A 27,134-nucleotide genomic window follows, 5' to 3' on the forward strand; every position below is an offset into this window, starting at 1 on the left:
AAGAAAGCAAGAATCAAGGCAGCAACTGCAAAAGCAAGACAAAGGACTGAGAAGTAGGACAGACTTCAGCAACGTGGTCTGAAAACCGCTCGGGGTCAAGTAAGCAAAGTGAAAGTTATGCACATTTCTCAAAAGAATCTGGAGGGGAGGTGAAGGGGAGGTGGGTAGGCAAGGGTTTTTGTTTTTATTTTGGGGTTGGTTTGGGGGGTTGTTTTTTTTTTTATATATATATACACACACAGTGCAAGCTTGTCTAGAAAAGTGGTACTACAGACAACAGAACTTACTCCCTTGCCACAAACAGAATACCTTGACCTCTCAAGTAAACTAAGCATACAAAAGTGGTAAGAATAAAAGGTGCATGTAAAACCAGCAGCAATATTATGTTTGGCTTTCCACTACTTCTGCAAGTTACTGTACATATATTACATCACTATTATAGAAATGGCACAGCCTCAGACACTTTCCACATTTTATTTACATTTTAAGACTAACTTTAATCTCAATCACATATCCATACATTTCCTTTGTTTCACTAAAACTTAAATGCATGGTTTATTAGAACAAAGACTGTAAACAAATATTTGCCATGTCCGATACATGTAACACACAGGAGCTGCTTAACAGAAATTAATCCCCCCCATTTTATAAATACAGGTATCAAAACAATCCTGAACATACTTTGTGACACTACTAGTAGTCGGCACCCACACCCTTGCAAAATTAAACAAGATGAGCAACGGTATTCACTGTACCTGCTACTTTAAAACAAATTTAACTGCAGCTCTTTTACTAAGCAAGATGGATAAAGCATGCCATTTATATTTTGCCTTCTCAAGAGATTATTTTCAGAAACATATATTATTCCACAGCAATCTGACACTTTCTGTCATGCTTTCATCTTGTAAAACCTGAATTCCAATTTTAGGCTATTTCAGGCTTATGCTTAAATGACAGTGCCTCAGTAAGAGAAAAAAAAAATTGTGCTGCCTTTTTCTCCCATAGTGCCTGAAAACATATTGGGCATACATATATTATATATATTCTTACAAATGTCCAGGTCATGTATACCAGCTGAAATTCTTTTAATGTGTGGGTGTTTGCATTGTGAGATTTAATCAAGACATTAACATGAGTAGAAGGTTGTTGTTTTAAGACAGAAGTTTGAGAATCAGCTAAAATTAATTGTTGTAAGTTTGTCCCTCTGGAGGTTGTGGAAGCTTCATATTTTCTTTGGACATCATTAGACGTCTTAGCTCTTGAAGTACAACTTTAATGCTATAAGAATTTTGCCATTTTGCTAACACTGGTATGCTCCGTGCATCCACCTGGAAAAAGAAGAGAGAGTTCTAAGTTATGATGAAATACAAAATCTCTACATAAATAACTGCTTTGACCTAATTGTTCTAAGAAAGGGTCTAAGCATTCCCTGACACTTTCTCTGTGGCATAAAGTCCCTGTGTTCATAAAATATTTTAAGGAAAACAATCATATACTTACACACAGATACAGATTCTGCAATAAAATCCATGCAGGTGGACCCTTCCATCTGTGCTGATACTAATAATAGTGAGAAGGAAAAGGGAGGGGGGAGGAGGAGATCAGCAAACCATTCACTGCAGAACTGGAGCCGTATCTTGTAAAATGTATTAATTTGTTTCAAATTACCCCCAAAAAAGAAAAAAGTAATCACCTTCATCATGCCAATACATACACTTGGGTTTTCCTCAGTTCTTTAAAAGAACCTGCCACACAAGAGTCCGTAGAATAACTTCCTAAAAGAAAATTTCCCTTGTTTTTCCCTTGCTACAAGTATCATTAGTGATTTATTTCACATCGATATTACATGATGCTTCTGATACATCAAGAGTCACTACGTATGCTAAGAAATGGCTTGAAATACTGAAATAACTTATTCATAACGTTTGGATGTTTCTTAGTTCTTTGCATCCTTCTTACAGTAAGTCATCTTATGGAGCTGTGAAGATTACTGTACATCACTTACCAATTTGAATATGAACTGAAAGGAAAGGACATGGGACTTCTCCTATGCGTTTATAAAACCTGTGGGACAATTTACACAATTATATTATAACAGGGAGGTTTCTATAGAAAAGTCAGCAATTGAAAGTCAGCTTGGGAACTGTTTTGGCAGCAGGTAAGTCCTGGCCACCCAGCCCCTGCAAGGAGGAACTTAAGAAGACAAAGGGGCCTACAGCTGTGCAACTGCAAAGCAGACCCATGGGCAGGAATAGGGCTATTGCATGCTACTGAATTCCACTGGCAGAGTAGCACAGGCAGCCCACATTGCTATAAAAGTGCTGGAAACCACTGGTTTATGATTTAGGCAGCATAAAACACCAAGAAGTTTCTTATCCCATCTTAATTAGGGCAAACTGAAAGAAAAAAACAACACTGGAATCAGAAATAAGAACGTTAACACAGGCATTTTATTTCTAGATTGTTCGAAGTGAGGCTGTCTATTTTCAGAACACCAGATTAGACTAAACCTTTTTGTAGGCAGAAACTGAGGCCAAGGTTTAACAACATGCTAGCTTGGGGAGCAATACTAACCCAAGAAACTTCTGCTCCCACTCACTAGGCACTTGTTCCTTTAACAGTGCTACTGCCTATCAGCTCAGGTGAACCATGAAATGTATGTGGAGCTACTTTCTGACCTGAACTGATAAAACCCACCCAGTTTAAAAAAAAAACACCGTGGAAAGAAGTCCCTAAGCAGGATCCTTGACCCAATTCACAGCTTAGCACTATAAGCATTTCTCTTCACACAAATAACGTTCTGCTCAGAGTTGGGAACCCCTTAAAATCAGTAGAACTGCCAAAGACAGCATATTATCAAACCACAGTATAAAAGGCAGTCAGATTACTTAATTATTGCAAACATTAATAAATCAGGAAGAAAAAGAGCATCAAAAGGAAAGCTCCATTATGCAGCAAGATCATGCCAGTTTAAAATACGCATGAGTATATGGGCTAATACAGAACAGTTTTGGAAGTAATGCTGGTCAGATCATCACTGTAACTCCTGGACTACTACTACTACTTTTTTAAAGGGGTATTTGATTTAATGTGGTAGATAAGAGGCAGTATCAGAGCAGAATAATCTTTGCAACTGGAAAACAGGTTCTCTTTTCTTAAAAAGCAGACTATTAGATAAAACCACCAGCGAGTAAAAGGGAAATTCTGATAAGAGATCACCTGTGTTATCAAGTAGCAGCTTAAGTAAGGCATCATTTAGCCTGAATCTTTATTCTGAGGTACCAAGCCCTTACAGATCTCTTCCTCTCCAATCCTTCTAGATAAGATTAAAGAAGGACACTCCAGAGTTTCTATCCAACAAGCTGGACCCAACAAACTAGGAACAACATGAATTCATTTCAAAAGTTAGAATAATAAATATCACACTACTCAAAATTGTTCTCCATATACAAAATGTCATGAGAAATGCATGAGACCACCATTCTTCCTCATGGGGTCCTACAGAAAGGAGAAGAACTTCATGGAGGTTAAGTATTATGGTAACAGAAGACACAAGGGCTCAGACCTTATGTTCACTTAGCATATAGCTACAGATGTTTAAGAGCTTATTTCCCCCCTCTCACACACAGACACACTTATTAACATTTGTTAATACTTCTCTGCAGCTAACCTGACATCCTCTTCAATTTAGCAAAATGGAACAAAATGTGAGAGTACTCCCTGAATGCTTTGGTACAAGTCCTTTGGCAGACCAGTAGTTTAAAAAATTTCCACGTTAGTGTGAATCACATTACTTTCTACTAAAGTAGCTGAGGAGAGATCACATTACTTGTCACTGATCTGCCAAAAAAAAACCCAAACAAAAAGATCAATTATCTCCTTGAGAAAAATAGAGGGGAAAGAAGCCACAGTAAATGACTATCAAGGACCAGGTAATGGTTGTACCAGAAGATTCCCAACCAGGAAAGACATGCACTTGGGAGTGGAAGCCCATATGATAATAAACTGTTTTAGAAGACCACTGGTAAACCAACATGAATAAGAAAACTAAACCTACCTTTTTCTTCTTTCTCAAACCTACTGCAATCTAATATAATTATCTGTTCAGATAAAGACTGGGTTAGTAAAAAATGTCTGGAAAGGCAGTTACTCTGGGACTCCCCAAATGAATGTCTATCTTCAGCCTCGTAACTCTGCTTTCACACCATCTTCCTTCTCCTCGCTTCTCCTCAACTTTGCCTTTGTAGGCTCTCTCAAAGTCTGGAGATCTGCCTCAATTACAGCACATAGCAGTCAGTCACCAGTGCTGTTCAAACCATGCAATTCTACATACACTGGCTGTAATGGAATATGAGACCTGATCACTTAAGAGTAAGCTCCTCTAGCTTTTCTTTCTTGGCTGGGAATTTGTAACAACAAACTCAGACTGTAAACTCTGCTTTAACAATGTTATGAATGTTTTCTGAGTAAAGACTACTGCAACATGACATTTTCGTTGCTGTTTATCTCAAGTCTCTTTTCTGCAAGTCACCAACTTTTTTCATGACATCTTGCAGCAGTAAAGATTTTGGCTCAGGTTCTGTTTTCTGTGTTGCAGAATTTATTTCCAAGTTAGTGCACAATACAGTCACTTTATGAAGAACAGTGGTAAGATATTTGGAAGAATGACACAAACTATGCTCAAATCACACAAAAGCATTAGGTAATATGCAAGTACACATCCTGGGACACAGAGGGAGAAATTTCAAGGTCACATAAAAGCTAATAAAACTGAAAACTGCAACCTGAAGACTACTTTATTCTGGCGGCACACCACTGTAAACCCTTAAACAATAGCAATATAAGCAATATGTATAATGCCTATTTTTTCTAAACAATTGAAATTAAAACAAATATTTTTACACAATGTTGCAAAGTATTCCATGTTTATAATGTTCCCAATATCTTTAAGAAGTAGCAAACTGCTTCGTCTACAATAAACATACTCAAAGCAATAACTGGACAACAGTTTACAGGTTTACAGCTGATAGTCCCAAGTGAGTTTAAAGGAAACAAGTATTTCCAGCTGTAAATGGTATCTAAATGAACAGAAGTGATTGCAAATCCTGCAAGACAGACTGCTGAAGAGCGCTTTCACAGATACAAAAATCAGACATCCTCAAAAGACCATGGGAAAATAAATAGCATGTCAGAATGCAACCTGTGCTTTATCAATACAGGATACACAAGCCTCCAAGAGAAAAGACCCCGCAGCATTAAGAATGATAATTTAAATACAGTTTTACAACAGTGATGTCATTAGGACATAAATGCATTTTGTCCAGCCCTACATAAGTACTTGGACTAGATTTTCTGAACTTAGTACCGTAATTCTGTATACAAACGCAATAGCTCCATAGGCAAATTGAAAAGCAGAAAACCACAAAAACTAACGTGCAAATAAGAAAAGGAAGGCAATTTAAGAGGGTGACTCAGAGCACCTAAGTTTAGTCTTTTGAGATAAAATACTCCTGAAGTAGCCCTCTCCTTTCCTGCACTAAACTTATCGAACAGCCATCTCTGGGATCCCTGAAGATACACTGCTGATGGAAAAGTTACTTACAAGCAAAACTCCTCTCAGAACAATCAAAGTCAATAAACTTGTAACTGTCAGTATCGATAAATTCATTACACACGTGCACTTTTCATGCAGAGAATAAAGGGACTTGGAAGTCAAGAAGATTGAGAACCACTGCCAACAAGGCAGCATGAGACTAGCTTCCTTAGACCCCCGGTAACTCTAGTACATATCCGTCTCCCCCCTCCACCATTCACAGTCCGACTGAACAGAAATTATCACACTCTAAACTCACGCTGGGAGCCCTACTTTTCCTCAAGCGTTAACTGGCACACATGTCCTGTAAAGTGTACCTTAACAATGGTACGAATGTTTTGAGCAGTATGGTAATACTGCTACCACATACAATTTCAGTTGCTGTTTATCTCAGGTCTCCTTTCTGCAAGTCACCAACTTTTTCATGACATCTATGAGCAATGTGATCAAAAGCTGGCCACATGTCAAAAAACAGGGTGCATGGAGAAGCATGGATGGTAGAGCTTGTCTGAAGAGGAAACCCTGTCATTCATTCAAAGAATGCAGCAAACCGCTTACGATCTATTAAATGAAAGACGATCAGAAAGTGGGAGACCAGCTTGGAAGAAACAAGAAGGAACTAAAATAGGAAGCAGCAACGGGAACTGTTCAGGATGCTGAACGTGCCCCCAGTTTATCCGACAGATTCTAGTGAGCAGAATGGCGAAATACGCTAAAATGCAAGACACCAGGTCAACTGGCACATTAAAAATTACAGAATAAATGTGTTTTAAATTAATTAATTATGAAAACTGGTTTCATTAAAAATACTATCTAGTCCTATTTAAATCCATTAAAAAAATAAGTTACACATTTGTATAGCAAATCCTTCATAAAATATACTAGTTTATAGAACTGCTGGGTAAAAATTGAATGAAGGTTTTGTATAAGCTTATAAACTTATTAAAATCAAATTTTCCTGTAGCGATGACTGGATTTTAACAGTGCTTTTAAAACTACCAGGTGGATTTACTGTCACAGTATTCACCCTGTTCCTCAGTAAGCTGAGGGAGCGTAGACTTCCCCAAACAAAAGCTCAAGCCAACTGGCTCGGTAAACATGAGCCTTCAGGCTCTGCAGGTCTGAGATTCTGCTTCCAGAAACCAACACCTATACTCTCAGGCATGCACAGATGAAGCAACGAGAGCACACTTCTTTACTGATTCAGAGTAATACATGTTTCTAGGAAGAGGTATGAAAATAGTATTACAAACATACCAAAAGCTCTGCTGCATTCCAGATCGGCAGCTTTTGCTAGTCACAACCTCTTAATAAACACATATACTTAGGCAACAAGCCACACTCATGATGAAGGGCATCAGCTAGTTTTTAGATAGCAATTTTAATAAGATCTTTAGGTAGAGTAAAATTGTTGGCTATGCAAGACATACTTCCAAATTAATTTTAGATTATTTCTGAAGTGTTAGTGCACTGGCTCTGGATAACCAACCAGTACACTACCCGACCACCTACAACAGCTCAAACAAACCCCTGAGAATCTCTCCCTCTGCTACCGTCACTGAGATACTTAAGCTTCACATTTCAGTACTGTTAATTACACAAATTCAAGTCCATCTTTCTTTTAAATCTTGCAAAATATTTAAAATCCAAAATGCTCTCTAACTCACCTTTAAGTATTACCTTAACCCAATTACTTTGCATTCACTAAAGACAAACATAGACACAGACAAGTGTGATATATTATTGTATTTCCTGCTGATACACGCATATACCATTGTAAAAGCAAGACAGCTCACACCTCTTTTCACTGAGCAATGGGGTACCTCAGACTTACTCACAGGATTAAAGCACCTAGTGAATAATGGAGTAACAAACTTGCTTGAGCTGCTGCCATTGCTTATGTATGTGAACTCATACCACCCTAAGTGCTGGATCAGTGAAAGTAACTTATTGCAAATTGATCTTTAAAATGAAAGTGATTACCATCTATATCAAAAGATCTTAAGAGTGAAGCTCAGAATCACCTTGGATTTGAATAAACCCAGTAGAAAGAAAACAAGAGTTTAAATACATTGGTTTGTTACAGGTGAGTTACTATATCCAGAGTGAAACTCATCAGGAATAACCTCCATTTTTGATTAACGGAAACATCAGATAAAGTTTGTAATACTCCTGTTACAATACGAATCTAATCCCCTTTTATAAGAGTATCACAAGGGAAATAGCTACACACAGCTTAAACACTTATTTTTTTCTGTTCAAAACTAAAATCTTCAGCTTCATTTAAAAGAAACAACTGTTTCAATACTATAAATAATGCTCGTCTCATTGATAAGCCACTAAGAACCACTAACATATTGTAAATACCTAAAGATTTGAAGTAGTAGGCAACCAAAATTTGATTTAAACCAAGTATATTGCAAAATTTAAACATGAAAGCTCTGTCCAACATGTATATTCCTCACCTGAGTTTTTCACAGAAATAATTTATAGTACAGATTAACAACATGGTTGATCTTACCATTTCAACTTACCATTCCATTGGAATTATTTATTCCATTCATATTAATTTTAGTTACAAATCTAACTGTAGGAGGTGCTTCTGGATATTTAGGTCCACACTCTACTTTCAGACTGTATATTCTGTTTTCATAGTTTGTCTAGAAAGCAAAAAGACAGACTAATGCATCTTACTGAAAGGTGAATATTAATAAATTAAAAAAACAAAGCAAAGGCAAGAGGAATAAAGATTAAGAAATATGAAATAATTATAAATCTGTTAATATTATGTACCAATTGATGGTCTCAGATTACTGATTGATATTCCACTGTTTTGGTTATATTGATTACTTGATGAATATGTACAAATTACACTGCTTATTGACTATACCATACAAAAGCTTTAACAGAATACTATTCTTTTTTTAATTCACATTTACTCTTATCCTTCCTGCCCACCTGCATTCCCAAAACAACTTTGGCACAGTAGGGGGCTGAGAAAAAAAAATCAATAATCTTTAGGAAAATTACCGCTTTCCCCTGTAAAAAAATATCTAACACTACAAAAAAATTGGAAATGGAGAAAGACAAAGATGCCAATAACCCAACAGTTAAGACACAACCAAGAACAAGATGAAAACAGTATTTGCAAAAAACATATTCTGGAAGTAATTAACACTCCAGAAGATATCTAAGACTTCCATAGCTGAGGATTGCTTAGTTTACTAGAGTATTTATGAACTTTGGACAGTAAAGTGACAGCTAGTTTGCAGAAGATGTCATTCCAAAGTGACCACGGAACAGATCATTCTAAGTGCAAATATATTTTGAGAAAGTCCAATTAGAAATGAATACAGTTCTATCTTTTTTTTTAATCTTGTCAAGTAGGCCACACACAATAAGAAGTATCAGTGGCTTTGCTGGTCACTGATGCACTTGCCTCTGTGCTCCAAAAGGAAGACAAAGCCAGTTTCTACACCTGTCTTTCCATTGGCACAACAGATACAGCTCACATGAACCAAAAGCAGTAAAATGCCTCTGAACTTTCCAGAAGTGCCATCTTTAAGCTGTTCTGCATCAGCCAGCTGTCATTCTCTCCAAGTAGAAGTATCAACCACGCAGTCAAGTTATCAAATGACAGTCCACTCTGTGGTCAATTAAAAGGCAGAGTGGAAATCAGACTACTGAAGCGCCCTAACCGCATCCCATAATTTCAAGAAGCCACAGAGACTGAGCAGCAAGTGGGTCAGAAAGAAACAACGCGAAGCAGGACATCCCTTGTTAGAAAATTTTTTTTTCTATTTTTCTATTATTCTTTCCCATTAAAAGCTAAAGGCCCAATAAAAGTAATCTTGTCCTGCTACAGGTAACATAGCTGCTACCACAACAAGAAAACACCGTAACAAAACTTCTCATTATTCACTCAGATAAAACAATTTACTTCCCCAGAGAGGGATGCTCTCAGTTATAGTGGAAATAGGCCAAAATGGATATACACTGCTCACAACTCTGAAAAATCCTAAGAACGGCATTCATTCTCATTCCCTTATTCCTACCCAGGTGGCTTCTCAATTTTGCTCAGTTTTTCAAGTCACTGTTGTACTGCAAACCACACATTCCTGGCCAGCTCCCCAGAAAGCCTAAAACCCCATTTTTTAGGGGTCAGAAAAATGTTTCCTTTAATCCAAAACAAATCTTTCCCTCCTCCCTCCATGTTGGTTCACCTTTCAAATGAAGCAAGAAAAAAACCAATAAGCAAATTTTGCACAGCTATAGAGAAGCCACATATGTGAAGAACTTCATGCTGTGGACAGTATTAGCAACTTCCTTTGTGTTCTGCCTAACTGCACACACTGCCAATTCCCAAAACACCCATCTTCTACAAATCCTGAAACTGGATATGCAATTCTTCTCAAGGTGCCACCACTGGCTTGGGAGCTGGTGGTTTTCACTTTCTACTATCACCACATACTGCAAGTCATTCTATCAGCAAGACTGCCTGTCCCTGAAATGACTCAAAATATTACTTGAGTGCACTTTTTCATAAAGAAAATAAAATGACAGCAATATAAATTGACCAGAATTAAAAGTGCATCCCAGGTTGGTTTTGGGGTTTTTTTTTTTGGTTTTTGGTTTTGTTTTGGGTTTTTGTTTTGTTTTTTTTAAACATATAGGTTCCTACATAATAACAACTCCCTTCAAAGATGTGTTAGGAGTCTACCTTAGGTTGAACCAGAAACCAGTCACAGGCAGTTCTGGAGGCTGTTTGGAGAGTCAGGGAGACACTATTTTAGTTAGCTCACGTTTGCAAGTTCTTTTCAAAACTGTCGTGATTTAACCCCAGCCAGCAACTGAGCACCACGCAGCTGTTCACTCACTCCTCCCCCCCCCAAAGTGGGATGGGGAGGATAACAGAAAAAAAGTAAAACTCATGGGTTGAGATAAGAGCAGTTTAATAACTAAAGTAAAACAAAATATAATACTAACAATAATAATAAAATATAATTATAATAATAATATTGAAAAGGAATATTACAAAAAAAAAGAAAATATATGAAACCCAAGAAAAGACAAGTGATGCACAATGCAATTCCTCACCACCCGCTGACCAATGCCTGAGCAGTGATCCGCCCCTCCTGGCCAACTCTCCTGTTTATATACTGGGCATGACGTTCCATGGTATGGAATACCCCTTTGGCTAGTTCGGGTCAGCTGCCCTGGCTCTGCTCCCTCCCAGCTTCTTGCACACCTGCTTGCTGGCAGAGCATGGGAAACTGAAAAATCCTTTACTTAGGACAAGCGCTACTTAGCAACAACTAAAACATCAGTGTGTTATCAATATTATTCTCACACTAAATCCAAAACACACTGTACCAGCTACTAAGAAGAAAATTAACTCTATCCCAGCCAAAACCAGGACAAAACCCCATAAGACTACAAACTTTCTTCAAAATGTATTCAAACACTGTGATTCCACAGAAGCTAGTATCCAAAGCATACCATCATTACACTTATATTTTAAATTGGTTCTCTCTCAAATGCACCCAAATCTTAGGAGCTCAACACAATTATGCAGATGTTCAAAACAGTCTGCTGCAAGTTGCAACTAACTCTGACTTCCAAAGGAGCTTGAATTACACTGAATCTAACTCCGGAACTCTGTTACTCTGGAAGACATTATCTTTACTGAGGCCAAGTTCTAATCTCAGTTCTTGTCTTGGAGACAGTTCTTCCAATAAGCCCTGCAGCACTGAAGGACACACAAGATAGTAACCTCATGTTAGCAGTGAAAGACATATGCTAACTTAGAGCTACCTGAATTATACTCATTTAAAGTTCTCATTTACACAGTGATCTTTTGTATCATATTGTAACTCATGAGAAAGCACGCACAAAAGTCAAGTAAAGATGCGTCCATTCATATCTGATGAGGCTGATACTCAGACACGAGAGATGATTACTCCTCTTGCAGGTTATCAGTTTAGATGACATTCTACAGAACTTAAAAGGTCAGAGGATTTGAACTTTGTGTATATATTTTATCTTATTAGAGGTAATTAAAAACTGCTTGGTCTTTAGGCATGATTCAACTGAAATGCATAAACTGCTATACTGAAAGACTATTTGATAAAACTTGTGAAAGTTGAAAATATATTGCCAGTTCACTACAGAATTGAAATTACTAGGCACCTATGATAAACTGTGGAAAGACAGTTACCCTGTTTGCTGTACTGTCACTGTACACTTATGTGTAGTAATGGTGGAAATACAGACTGAATATGTTCCTAACTCAGTAGTAAGTCTCAAATCACAACTGGCTTATACAGACAGCTGTAGAAACATGTACTAGGGGAGGCTAGACTGAAAACACTAACGTGCCAGGAAGTGATGAATTCTAACAGTGTTTCTACAACTTCATACATTGAATTTAAACTAAATCCTTTACACTGTAGCAAAGTAACATTCTTTTGCATTTTGTATTGCCTACAAACTTAAGAAAAACCTTTTAATTCATCACACTTACCCTCGGTGGCCCAATAATCATTCCTGTCCATCTGGTGAGTGTCATATCTTCATCATCTTCAAGGCCCCAGCTTACTGTACCATCACCTACGCCTTTCTGCCCTTCTTCAAGTTCTTCCAACAGGCGAAAATTACGAGGTACTTTAACTAGAGAAAAGGGAAGAATGTAATCAATGCTGCTCACATTAAGGAAAAGGTAAACAATTTCATTGGTTTTATATGTTATGCACTAGCAACTGCTGAATATATTTTCAAAGCCAAACAAGTATTTCCTGCCTGAATTTATTTAGCACTTAAATTGTTTTGAATCAACTAACCACTTCACTGGAAGCTAGTTACTACCAAGTGATAGCAATACAAACTATAAAAGAGAAAATAAGAGAGCTCTCTTTAGTTTGAGATGGCTTAATTCAGATTCTCCTTCCCAAGCACAGTGCTGTTTAGAGCCAGTACATTTCAAAATCAATTCACTGTCAAGTTCTACTCAACTAGAATCCACATAAAATTGATATTGCAAATTCCCTCCAAAAATAATTAAAGAATGCAACATTTAACACAAATTATCTTAATAAATGTAAACTAAGAGAAAGATTGAAACATTTTCACTTGATTTAAAAAAAAAAACCACACACTTTAATATCTGAAAACAAATCAAAAATCAAGTCTTTTTTAATCTAGTGATTATTATTCCCACTTAACAGAGAAAAAATAAGAAGCACAGAAACACTGATGAAGTTGTTAAAGAGAGATAATGACATTCACAACGGAATGTGAAGATGTACTGCCTCTAAAGAGAGGCACGTAATATTCACTTGCTGAACTATAATTACTGGATTTTGATTATTATACATGAAAACAGACAGATATTGATAGGTATTAAACAAGTGGATGCTTAATTGCTGTACATCACAGAAGCTAAAATGGTATTTCAGCACTGATGTAGGGAACAAAGCTAATTAACACTTGCGCATGCAATCATGGTATCCTTTTATTTTCAAATAAAATGATGTAGTAGCAGTATTACAACACAATAAAACTTCGATTTTCTTATAGCTGCTTATAGCTATATATTTTTTCTTATAGCTACTTACAGCTATAGTGTTTTCCATGATTTTTACTAGAGATCCTTTTTTGTACAGGAAGAATCCAGGTACTCTATAAAACTGAAACTCTAAGACTGGGTACATACAAAGTTGTTAGCAAGAAATACATAGTATGCAAGTTTGAAAAAGACGGGGGTCAAAGAAAACTGTTTTTCGTATCAGTTATTTAGTCACTGGGATTTCAGGTATTACGTTACCCTAGTCTGTATTACAAGCAGTCACTATGCAAAAAATTAAGACCAATAGTACACAATATGATTATTTAGTCAATATGTATGCATATGGACCAGTATTGATAAACATACCCTTCAGCAACTATTCAAACAGCTTATCTTGCATAACTATGGTATGTCTTAAACTGTGTTTAAAACAATTTTTTTTTTTTTTTTTTTTTTTTTTTTAAATAACATAGACTAGGGAGAGGCTCCTAAAAATTTTAGAAACAATTGTCTCCAAGTTCTCCAAACTCCCCGGGAAAAGCATTAAGGGTACAGTTGTCAGGACAGCGCAAGGAAATTGAATCACTCATGTATGGCCTCACCTTCCTTCCTGCTTTGGTATTGCCACTCATCTGAGCCCACAATGAGCTACTTGAGCTTGCTAACTGAGCAGAAAATTATACATTTTGGTTAGCCTCCTGACAGCTTAACAAACCAGCCCAGCTCACAGAGAGATCTGACAAGTAGTAGCATGAAAGTGCAGCCATGGCAGTAAAAACTCAGATAACCTCGATGTAAAAATATGTTTTAATGGAGTTAAACTACTCTGGAAGCTTATTTTCACAGATAAGAGTTCACAAATGATTACCTGAAAGTACTAGCACAGTACATCAAGGAGCAGATGGTTTCTCAATACTTTAGCATAGATCCTTTTAAAAAGCTTCATTGAAATTCATTTGCCCATTCTTCTGATCCCATCTTGACTTGTTATTAACATTAGAGCTGTACATTTACATATCTAATTCAGACTAGGGATGACAACTGAAAATCATGCTTCTATCACATTACAGAGCACAAGGTTTTTACTTTTGCTCCAGATTCATACGTGCTCTGGAATAGACTATGTCAGTAAAAGGCTAATGCTAATCTTTAAAAAAAAAAATAAATAAAATTAAACCAGCAGGATAAACTTCTACTAAACTTCTTGTTTTGCATCACATATCTGAATAGCTTCTGATTTGTACGTGGAGCCTCAAACAAAAAAAACCCCACAAACAACCCCCACCCCCAAAACCCATATACTTTAGCATCCAATCATTATCTTAGACTTCTCCAGTAGCTTAAATCCACCATTTCTCAGAATTCTTGCTCTGACTGCAGAACTTCTGGTTTACAGTTTCCCTCTTTAAAAAGCACATAAAAGACAGTAGCAAACAGGCTCTAAGTTTATTTCTGATCACCTGCTATCATCTTTCAGTGCAACTGAGATGACCCAACTGCTCATTGCCAGGAGAAGAGGTTCCATGCCTTCTCCCAAAACTCTTGCTCTTGCACTAGCCAGGCTCCTCTATTAGCCAAACTGGCACACTAATTTAGCAAAAAGCTGTTTTTCCTTTAGGCAAAAATAAAATCCAACCAGTTAATCAACTGAATTGACTCAGGAAGAAAGATCAACAAACGTCAGAGCTGACTGCTGTGTCTTTCAGTGCCTTCCTTTGCAAAACCATGGGTGTGGGGATGAGGGAGCTTTTTGTGGCAAAAAGACGTTGGACTGGCTCAGTTGTATCATAAAATTGTACTCAACACACAAAACTGTAGGAGATGACAGTTACCAGAAAATAACAACCCCTTATGACTGACTGTCCTGTGTTGATCACATTTTTTCCACTATGTTGTCTGTGCTCACTAGTTCCCCTAACTGCCCAAGGGGAGCAGTGAAGGACTTGGAAAACCTCCAGAACATCTCCACAAAATAATTTAGATCTGCTCTGAAGAGAGACAAAAACATCTGACAGCAAGTGCTGGGCTCCCCACACTAACATTCCTATCAGTGCTAGAACTAGGTAGCAAAACACTGCTCTGAAGTTAAAAATAAGAGTCAAAACACCTAGTGATTAAAAAAAAAAAAACCAAACCCAAACAACCAACCAAAACCAACCAACCAAAACTCGCCACACACCACACCACCCTACTGAGATTCCAACCCATTAAAAAACTCCCAGGAAAAAAAAAAATGATGTTAGCTCTCAACTAAAACTGGACCAAAGATACATTCAAACAGGTTCCCTTTCAGAAAGTTACACTCCTACAACATTTGTGTTGGGATCACCAGAAATGATTGTATAAATTAAGATAAAACCACTATTTTATAACAACACTTCTATATTTAAGGTACTTAGTTCACTTCTGCAAACGTATTCTATTCCTTTATTTATGAGTTCATAGGAAATGCACAAGACCTTTCTTTTTATGCAATTCTGTATTTAAGATCTGGACAACAACCTCTCCCACCCTATTTCCAAAGAGATACCCTGATTTGTCAACTGACATCAGAGGGGCAGAGCAACAAGCTGTGCACATCTTAATTATGAATGTCTACTAGAGCTTTTTGCAACAAAGGATTACCAGGTCACTATCTCCTAGCTTGCAAAAAAAAAAAAAAAAAAAAACCAACAAAAAAACCCACCAAACCCCCAAAACCCCACCAAACTGCTTCTATGTCCCTGGCATGTATGATTAATGTTTTATCTTCAATACGTCAAACTTCAATTGAAGTCACTACTGAATGTTTTATTAGAAAACCATTGTTGATAGATTTCTGACAAGTGACATGGAATACTTTAAAAATTAACACAGTAGATTAGAAAAAAACCCAACACCTTGCCTTTATAATTACAGTCTTAGAAACTACCAGCAAAATGAACTGGAATTAAATGCTAATGCTGTCCTGAGCATCCACTCATGCACTTGCGCACACTATTGCACTCTACATGTTTGCTTTGGTCACACTATAACCTTTACATAATATTAATCTACCTAACTTGAAGACAGAATACGTGTACAAGATTGCACCTTCTTTCCAGTAAAACAACAGCAAGAACTTCTATCTAGAAGATCAGGTAATGATGGTCTGGATCTTTTGGAAATTAAGTTTGCTCCTAGTATAAAGTAAAAAATTCTTGTTGTTCTCACTATTTCACGCATTCCAGAGGGCACAATCTAAATTGTTTGTTAATGGTGCACACATAACTTGCAGTTTTGTCTCTAATCCAGACAATACAATTCATCAAATATTTGCTAAAAACTTTGAAATATTCCTTGATGGAATCTGAGTAAGAATCAGTATTTCATTTACAGAATTTGGACAATGAAACAACGTTCTTCTGTTCTAATTTGCAGCTCATCAGCAACAGGAAATTACAGAAATCACCCCTATTCTTCAGCTGACTACCAGACTTCAGGTGTACCTTTTGGAATGACTGGTGGCAACTGAAGACAGAAATGCCTCTAGCCTTTCACCATCATGGGCCTGCCAAATATTGTTCTTCCCAATTCTACTTGCTGATGGGACCACTAACCGGCTTCAGACAAGTGCAGACAGGTTGTTTTTACTCCCTGTAACAGGCATCCCTCAGCTAAAACCAAGTGAAGGAGATTAAAGCAGTCATGCAATTTTATCACTGGCAGAGCTGTAGGAGTGGTAAACTCAACTCAGTAGGCTGTGAATAACAGCTAGGTACAGCACTGCATCCAGCACAGCTATTTGCAATGATGGACTAAGGGTCTCCATGTGAAACTATAGCTGGGTTCCTCACAATTAAAAAACAAAACAAAAGCAACCTCCCCCACAGCCTCCTTTTGGTTTATCTGCAAAGCTTTCCTCACTATGGATTTTACTGACAAATACCTCGTGACCCCCCAAAACTGCACACAGGAACTGTCAAATAGTACTTACCAAGTTTTCACAAAGAGTTGAAGTAAACAGATTTCACTTAAACAGACAAAACAAACAGCACTCGCTCATGCTTACATATACCAATATATTTTAATTTAGAAGTTTAATCATGAAATGGGACTATAGAAACTGGTACCTATTGAAATCCGTGAAATTAACAGTGAATTTAATACCTTGGAACCATGAGAAAAGAATAAAAGCAGAATCAGTAAATACAGACTTAATTAAGCAGGAGGGTCTACTTTCATACATGTGGAGCTACTTCAGACATCACATTCTAAACCACCAAATTAATAGAAGCAAGAAGTACACTATCCCACAGGACAAGTTAGAAAAGAAGTTACAGCTATGCTTTTATCCAGAATTTGCATAACCTGAAAAAACATCAGGGGAAAAAAAAGGAATCTTCAGTATCCTTTAGTAGGATGAACAGCTTTCACTGGAGCCATAAAGGGGAATTGCCTGGATGGACCTGCTCTTCTAGTATGTCAAGACACAGTTCCACAGTTAGTAATGCCAGACCACCCACTAGTACAGAGATTTAATCAGCATCAAGAAAGAACACAGTTACACTTATGTCAAATTTGACAGAGCACACTGGCTACGCTAAATCACATTTTTACAATTCACATGGACACACTCTTTCAAACACAGCTGGGAGTCCAAGCTCCCTGCACATCAAATGATTCTTTGCCACGTAACAGCCAAGAGTGGGATAACCTACACTCTTCTACCTGCCACTTATAAAAGAGAGCCATAACCTTAATTTTTCACAGATTGGCTCAGAGCCTAAAGTGTGAGGTTTTCTGTTATATCCAAAACTATTTTTTATAATAATTGTCTATTACAATATCCACATCAACATTCAGTTTCTCTTAAAATCTTCCTTAGCCCTTGGCTTCAATCACTCCTGAAAGTTACATCCATACCAGGAGCCTTTTACCATAGTTATTCCAGCACATCCCATACTGCCAGCACACTCCCCAACACAGCTATAAAAACAAATCTTAATATGGACCTAAGAACAAGTTATATCAGTAAATTACACATTAACATAGCTAGGATACTGTCAGGGATGCTGTTCTTCCTGATTGAGACAGCTATGTCAGGAAGAGTCTGTAGTACAAACAATTGTGAGTGTATGAGTTATCTTTTGCCCACTGACTTCCAGCTAGCGGAAACTGAAAAAATATGTATAGCTCGGTAACAAAAAGAAAAACTCTCAAGCCCCATTTAACAGCTTGAGGCTGGCAGAAAAATAAGTATTTTTTAATGACAGGGAAGCGGGGAGGGATGTCAGTCTTGTAAATTCTAAGCCATAACACAATTTCTCCTGGGGCAGGGAGGGGAAGAAATAAAAAATTCCAAAGAGAAACACATAGAAAATAACAGGTTCCTTTCAGCCTGAACAATTCAGAAGTCATGTTGCTCTGGACAAAATAAAGCAAGAAACTGAAATACTGTACTAACAACAACACACCACACACCCACAAAAAGAACATAAAACAACCAAAGCCTTAAATAGGCCCTGAAACGGGCAATACACAAAAAAGAGAGGAAAGAGGGCTAGGGCATGTGAAATGCTAACATATTCTATTCTGACTGCAAAAAATATTCCTGTGGAATTAAATTTTTGGAAGACACTCTTCTCTGAAAAATACTATTATTTTAAAAGCATTATTTATATTTTTGTTTGTCAGTTACTCTGCTCACATCACATACTCTTTTGCCTAGTAAAATATTCTGTGAATACACACACAAAAAAATGGCTGACTTACTATCAGGAACCTACTATCAAAAAGTATTACCAGGTTTACTGTAATTAGACTGTAATTATCTGAGGTTGATCACAGTAACCTGTCTCCAAAAACCGAAAGTATTTTTAGTAACTTGCTGTCGTGGTTTAACCCCAGCTGGCAACTAAGCACCACGCAGCCGGTCACTCACTGCTCCCACCCAGTGGGATGGGGAGAGAATCAAAGGAAAAAAAAAAAACCCAAAACCCCAAACCCATGCGTTGAGATAAAGACAGTTTAATAGGACTGTAGGAAGAATAAGGAAAGAAGGAAAAATAATGATAATAAAATGACAATAATAATACTAAAAGAATTAGAATATACAAAACAAGTGATACACAATGCAATTGCTCACCACTCACTGACCAATGCCCAGTTAGTTCCCAAGTAGCGATTCGAGCAGCGATTTGCCCCTCCCAGCCAACTCCCTCGAATTTATATACTGAGCATGACGTCATATGGTATGGTATATTCCTCTGGCCAGTTTGGGTCAGCTGTCCTGGCTGTGTCCCCTCCCAGCTTCTTGTGCCCCTCCAGCCTTCTTGCTGGCTGAGCATGAGAAGCTCAAAAAATCCTTGACTTAGTATAAACACTACTTAGCAACAACTAAAAACATCAGTGTGTTATCAACATTATTCGCATACTAAATCCAAAACATAACACTATACCAGCTACTAGGAAGAAAATTAACTCTATCCCAGCTGAAACCAGGACACTTGCCTATTAACGAAGTTGGACATGGGAGTTTTGTCTACAAAGGAACACCAACGCTACCATTAATTGTGGAATTCAGCAATACAATAGTGAACATTTTTTTTTTTTTTAATCAAGAATGTTACTACACACATAGTAAAAGCACTGTTTCCAATAGCCAAGAAACCAACGTGATTCTTGTTCAAGGCAAATAGACACTTTCAGTGAAAAGCAATACATTTTTTTCCAGTAACTATGAAAGCATCCAGTTGCTGCTGCGGAACTCAGTCTGTGAATCAACCCAACCATGCACTACTGAATGTACAGCGAGCCTGCACTGAGAAAACTGTACCTTCATTAAATGGGTTTGACACATCTTGATATTTCTGTTAATTGAAACTTCTGCTTTCTTAGAATTACAGGTACATCCCACTACTTTGAACTGCTTTCCAACCAAGTTTTGATATACTTCAGTAAAATTCAAATTCATAATTCTGTATATCAGTAGTATTCATAAAGCCACATTTACTATACGCTATTTTTCTCTACTTTCCTTCAGCAAGTATGTCCCAAAGCAATGAAATTCGGGCAATAGAATATTCTGCATTAACAGTTTTGAGTTTAAACTGGGAAAGTACTATGTTATCTTAAATGGTGAAATGAAGGTATTTAGCAGCAATATGTGGCCCGTACACATTGATCAGGATGGTGAATAAGGTACTAAGCAACTCTAGCATGTATGGATGAAACATCCATATAATGCAAGTATAATATTTTTCACGGGAACATTCCAGTCATCACTGATTTTGTCACATAAAACCAAATAGATGCATTTCTATCAATGGTAACAGAATACAGAAGGACTTTTATTAAAGCCACTCAGTACAGATAGATGACATAAAAAGACAAGATAAGAGACCCCAGAGCATTCTGTGCTTCCAAAATTAATCACAGGCAACCCCTCAAAAACAACAGTGATCCTGAATGCTTTCTTCTCCATTTTGCTAGTGTCTAAAGTATGCATTGTGTCAGATCAGTTGAACAGTGTCTTGTCATTACTGTCTGCAACCGGCAAAGCTGTAAGCAACAGCAGTTTAGATCTGCAGGCTCATGAAGACTAACCTAACTAAGCTTACCTGTGGAAAATTTCTAGGAATAGAAGTTCCAGAAGAAAAACAAGTCTGACAATCAGGTAAAAATCCATTTCCACGTAAAATGAAATTATTCATCCCAAAAGAAACAAACAAACAAAATGACTAACTTTAGGAATTAGTAAGAAAAGAGATGAGTAGCAGGTAAGTTTTCACAGCTCAAGTAAATAGATGTACATCAATGTACATGTACAGAGCAAATGGCCACTTATTCAATGTGTTCAATGTTTATCATAATTTAGAGCCAGTTGTGCTACAATCCTGAACATTAGAAAACTGCCATCTCGCAAGAATTAAAGAAATCGCCTGTACTCAACAGAGGTGGTAAGAACTGAGTGGGTTACTCCACTTCTTTGCAGGACTAAAATAATATATATATATTTATATAAAACATGATGTATTTGACTATGTAGGAGCTCTGTAACTGGTTAACTTCTTTTGCCTTTTACAATATTTACAATAAAAAAATATTAAAAGCACACAGGTTGGAAGACTTCAAGGAGGAGGTGCAATTCTAGGAACTACGCTGAAGTTAAAGTATGCATTTCATCAGTTTTTGGGTTTTGTTTTTTTCTTACGAAGATCTGTCACTTGCCGAGGAACATTTCCCAGCAGGAGCCAAGAAACAGTCACAGCAGTGTGAAAGTTAAACACCTTCATCTTAAAACCTACCTTTTGGTTAAAGCTAACTAAAGTAATATTCCTTTTCAGAATTACATTGGTGATAATATCTATTTATTTCACTTAAGTGAAATCTTACATTTGTTAGTATCTTAACAGACACAGTCCAGAACTAAAGTCAGGCTGCATGAAAACGACTTCCATAGGAATTTCCTTTATATTTGAGTCTAGCCACAGCCATAAACATTCTATATATAGCTTACATTAAGAAGGCAGCTAATGAGAAACTATGTTAATACAGCAGAAGCCTTGGTCATTTATTGCAACCCAGCATGCACATTTTGGCTGAGGGGAAAAAGTCTGGAGGGGTGTAGGGGTATTTATATCTTTATGGTAGGGCACAAACACTAGTGTTTAAAAACCAGTAATTTCACTGAAGACAGAACATAGATTTACAGAAGCAGATTTTTTCCCCTTACTTTCAATTTCATTATGCATATTCATAACATTGAGACACTGTCAGTTATCTACTAGCAATAATAATTGAAAATTATAAATTCTAAACAGAATGATATTTGCACATTGGCCTGCTTTTTCAGTAGTAGTTCTAGTTGCACTGTGTTAAAACTTGCATTTAATACAACTTAAGCTGCTCCATCCCATACTTTGGGTTCATCTGCCAAATACAGTACAACAGGTCTTCAAAGGAAAACAGAACTCAATTTATACTTGCACGTTTAGGGGCAGGCAGACTACTAACTCAGACAGGAAAGGCTGTAAGCACAAGTATGGTCCACTACCTGTCAGCTCCCACCTTCAAGGCTGAGCCCACCTCCGAAGCATTTGGTGGTATCCAATTCTCTCATTTACCTTTCACATACATCTTACCAGCTGCACTCACAAAATAGAGAACATAGTATATAGTGAAGGACAGCCTCACAAGGAAGGAGAGGTGGTAACACCAGTTTGCCTTACAAGGCCCCAGCTTACATTTAATTAAAAAAAAAAAGTTTATGTAGACACCAGAAAATCGTAACACAACTTTCAGTCTATGAACAATATTAAAGTTTATTTAGTTTGGGGGTGGGAAGGAAAGAAATTAATTTCTATAGATCTTGGCATTAGTAGTTGGGATGTCATAAACACATATCTGATTTACAAACACACATTAAAATGGCTTAAACAACAAATCTTGATGCTGGAGTAAGATTTCAGCGTATCAAAACTGCAAAAGTGACATCAGTTTATTCAATGTGTTTCACTTGCTGTTGGTTTCACAGTAAGAATGATGAGACCTCGAACTTGACTTTTCCAGCAGAGTGAGCATTCCAAATGTATAACTTTATAGGAAAAAGTCTGTGCAATTTTAGGTTTTATTAATTATGTTTTTAAGTGAGAGAAATTACTAGCAGAACAAATAGCTCCATTATCAAGGCATCTTCACCTAAGTCCTCCCTTCTTTTCTCTTATCCTGCCTCTTAGGTAAACAGAAGTGAGCTAACTGCTCCTAGTAATTTTGAGTTCTACCAATTCTGTTCCATAATTCATCAGATTATTTACTGAAGGCAGCCTTGTGGACAGGACTCTTCCTGTGATAGTCAACGTCCTCCGGGAAAATATTATATCTGTTTAGTTTTCATTCACTTCTAACCACGCTCATGGCCACGCCTCTCTCCCCTCCTTCCCTGCTCCCCACTGTCACTCCTTTCCCCTTACTCACCTTTCTCAGAAGAGCAGCAGACAGTTAATGGCAGCCACATCTCCCTCTGTCTGATTCATCAGAGCTACTCCACCCTCTGACCAGCACCCATGGAGAAGCCATTCCTCACAAATCCCAGCAAGTTCTTCCCATTCTGCACCATCTCTTCTTACCAAGGTTCATGCCTCACTGAAAACCTCCATTCCCCATTTCCTGCAGTCCAACTTCCAAATGCCCTCTTCACTCTCCTGATTTTTTATGTAGCAACAATACCCTAAACGTCCTGAAGTTGTACAAAGTACAACAGTAAAGAAGCATAAGAGCCATTATATGTGTGTCAGTGAGCAGAAGCACACAGAGTAGCTAAGACTGGATACATGCACACATAGAATATAGTCCAGATGCGAGACAAACTCCAACTGGACTCAACTTTGTTAGCAAGGATGCAACAACAGTTACAGTTTGTTTCACTCTATCTTTGCATTTTCATGCAAATACGATCATCTTGAGTACTGTTGCTGGCACAGAATTACTAATGGTTCTCATATAAATTGCACTAATGAAGAAGCTTGCTCCACTACAGACACAAATGCTGTTAGACTACGAAACAGTGAAGGCATAAACAAGCTCTTAGTAAAAAACCCCAAAACCTTGAAAAGCTCCCACACAACAAGTTTTAAGTAATTAAAATACCTCATCCAAAAAAACCTCAAAAAATAGTTATCACACCAATAGAAAACTATAGTATAAAAACCACTAAACTAGACTGCAGTCCCAAAAGAAAATGGGTGTAAATTGCTTAAAACTAATTTTACAAATTTGCACCAATATTAATGGCATAAATTTATTAGTCTATAACAAAAAGCTTGCACTTAGATATAATATAAACAAGACCATTGTTAACTCAGAGCTTAGTTACATCAGACACTGCATGTCCAATTGCGCCTAACCATAAGAAAAACCATACAGGAATTAAACCGTTAAGTCACTAAATAGCTCATCAATTGACATCCAAGCTGTTTTGGTGAAGGGTGGAAATGCATAGGCTGACTATGGTTTAAAAGTTAACTCTTTATAGGCAACCACTGAATGAAACATAAATGAGATACTAAATGGTTCAACTATCTTCCCATGTTTTAGTATATGAAATGACAGATTATGAAAAATGACACATTGTGATGCTTAGCAAATTGAGAATTTTATTACTATTTCAATTTTGTACAAAACAATGTAAGGCAGGAAGCCAGTAAAGAGGGTTTAGAAAAGATACCCGTCACTTCAAAAACCACCAGCAATATTAATTAATTTCATAGTCTAAGGAATCAAGATTTTATCAGACAAAAGAAATCTTTCCAATTTCTCTCCTCAGAAGCTAAAAAAACCCCCCAAATTTGTTTAGTACAAATTAACTCCGCTATTAAAAACATAAAGCTATATAAAGACAAAAAAGGCTAAAGGAAAGGTATAATGGCAGATAGGCTCAATTTTTGAAAGTTTCATTTCAAACCTGAGATTGCGTTGGCAGAGAGGAAAAAGGATTTAAAATACATACTTTTTAAGCTACCTTTCAAAGTATGATGACATAAAAAATTTTTTTTCAGGTAAAGGGACAGGAGGAGTTGGAGACTAGAGGAACCCAGCAGAGGCAAATATCTCTTGTCATGAAATGGCTTTCACAGGGTCTGCTTTAAGAGTAAGAATACGTGTGACCCAGATAACAAGAGTAGCATCAAGGACTTAGTTTAGCAAAGCTGTAAAGCTGTCTAAAACTAGTTACAAGTCATTGATTAGCAAACAGTTGTTCCAAGACTTGCATGAAGGTCCTTTCCAACATGACTCAGCACCCACCCACAGTCCAAAACATAAAGAACCTTTATCTACGTAAAATAAATAATGTGATCCATTGTTATTCTTATAGTTATATACATAAGCATATACTTATGGATATAATCAGCAAATGCACCAATCACCGCATACTTAGTAACAAGAACCGCCATTAAATTATTTTGCTACATTATTTTTGTGACAGTCATATTTCAGCCTATTTTCTATATGCCGTGGTACTCAAAAGTTCAAATTATTTAATAACATTATTACATATTCCACTTCAGTGAGAAGAAAGCAAGCTTACAATGTCTTCCTTTAAAAAGTTCTAAGTTATATGAATAAAACTGGACATTTTACTAAGACTACATCGGTATCCTGAGTAAAGGACACTATTTTCACATGTATTGGGAAAAATGTTTTTGATTTACTCAAGCAAATTGCAAACACACTTAACTATCCAGTTATGAATAGTCACAAATGCAATGAAAGAAGGTGGTTTTTTTCTTTGTGCAGTTAAATGTCTAATGCAACAATTTTTTTAAAAGCAGATACTGAGTCTATCTAGATGTTAGCCGTAATTTTTCTGACAATTTTTTTTTTCAATCTAGTCGAAGCTTCTCATCCTTCTGAAATAAAGGATTATTTTAGAGCTCTGAAGTTCTAAGTGTTGAAGGTTCCATTTGTTCCAAAATGCTAACTAGAAATGATTTAGTCATGTACTTAAAGCACCACACGTTTTTGAAAAGGCTGTAAAACAGAAGCTCATGTTATTCAGAACCAGTCTGACAGCTTCACAGTCGTAAGTTTTTGCACTGATGTACTGATTTTATTCAAAATATTGTTTGAATTATATCTCATTAGTGTCTTCCAAATGACAAATACAAAGAAAAACACTCTTTTGGGCAGGACAGCATATAGCAAAACCCTTCTGAGTACAGCTTAAAAATTAAGACTATTTTGAATGCTTTCCCCATAGCACCTTCTTGTCTTTCCACAATCTGTGCTGAGGCTCCCACAGGCTAGCTGAGACAGCAAGGCAACAAAACCTAAGTGAAATGAGTAGCTGAAGCTGATCTAGTACTTTACATAACACTTCGGTCAGGATGGAGTACAAGCTATAGTCTAGGAAAAAACATGTAAGAGTAGGGAGAGAGAGGAGGAAGGGTCTGTCAACAAAATGAGGCTGAACAGTTTCACAGCATGTACTTAACACTGCCTTTGGAAAAATCACAAACACTAACAAATATGTATGTAATTCAACTCCACCAACTACTCATAAGACTTGGAAATCTAATTCTCACACATGAGAAGCCTTCTCATCCGTGCTTAGATTTATAGTATGGACCATCTGCCTCGAACTGCTGAAAGGCGTATCTTACTGAAATTGTGTGTGTTCTATCTTCATCCAGGCTAAAATTTTCCAGGACTGTACAGAATAGTTTAGATAGTGGGCTTTAATACTATGCTTGATAACATCCTTGAATTTCAAACAAACTCTTGAACAAATAGAATATGACAAAGTAGGGCACTTTTTTATCTCAGAAGGTGTTTAGCCTGTGAGCACACTCTTACACAGCTATTGTGGCAGAAAGACATAAGTTGGGGCTTGTATTTAAAGACAGAGTTGTAAAATACCAGCAACAAAGACAGAAAAATGGTACAGGCAAAGCTCTGAGAAGAAATACAAGTATCTTGCCTATATACGCCACAAAGTTGGAAAGAACTGATGGTCTATATATAGTTTAAAAGTCATTTGTAAGCTAGATTGTTCTCAACCCAGCTGAAGAACATCTAAATTATTTGTGGCTTGCCAAGATGTTTTTAAGCAGGCAGAACAATCACAGTTGTAATTCCTTGTGCATAGGACAGGATGGAAAAATGCCCCACACAGGGTGCTTGCTTACAGAATACAGTATTTTACTTCTTTTGTTTTGTCTGATTACTTGCAGCTTCAAGAAGTCTGTGCTTACAGAGCTAACATTATAAATCCACAGAACAAACTTCAAGGACTGCAAAATTCTAAACAGCTTTTAAACTGACTTCTTGGACAGGTTCTGGATAAGTGAACAACGTGATGGAGGCATAATAGAGAAAAGGGGAGGGAGTAATAAATCCCTTAAAGTAAAACATACTAGATAAAAAATAGACAACTATTTCCTCCACAAGGAAAAAAAGAGGGAGGAAACGGGCATCCAACAGGGCAGAGGAAAAGATAAGCCTACCTGTGCAAAGTTC

At 37.0% G+C, this 27,134-nt stretch overlaps 1 protein-coding gene across 1 annotated transcript in view; it reads right to left on the reverse strand.

The window, feature by feature from the left end:
- Positions 1–458: 458 nt before the first annotated feature.
- UBE2V2 (ubiquitin conjugating enzyme E2 V2) overlaps positions 459–27,134 on the reverse strand; it is a 30,820-nt gene continuing 4,144 nt past the window's right edge. Inside the window, exons 2-4 of the mRNA XM_050892937.1 lie at positions 12,117–12,262; positions 8,128–8,253; positions 459–1,328 (exon numbers count right to left, since the gene is read on the reverse strand). Of these exons, the coding sequence (XP_050748894.1) occupies positions 1,182–1,328; positions 8,128–8,253; positions 12,117–12,262 (419 nt within the window). The 3' untranslated portion in view covers positions 459–1,181. The remainder of the gene's footprint in view (positions 1,329–8,127; positions 8,254–12,116; positions 12,263–27,134) is intronic.

Source organism: Gymnogyps californianus, chromosome 2, assembly GCF_018139145.2.
Source record: "Gymnogyps californianus isolate 813 chromosome 2, ASM1813914v2, whole genome shotgun sequence".
NCBI classification, from domain to species: Eukaryota; Metazoa; Chordata; class Aves; order Accipitriformes; family Cathartidae; genus Gymnogyps; species Gymnogyps californianus.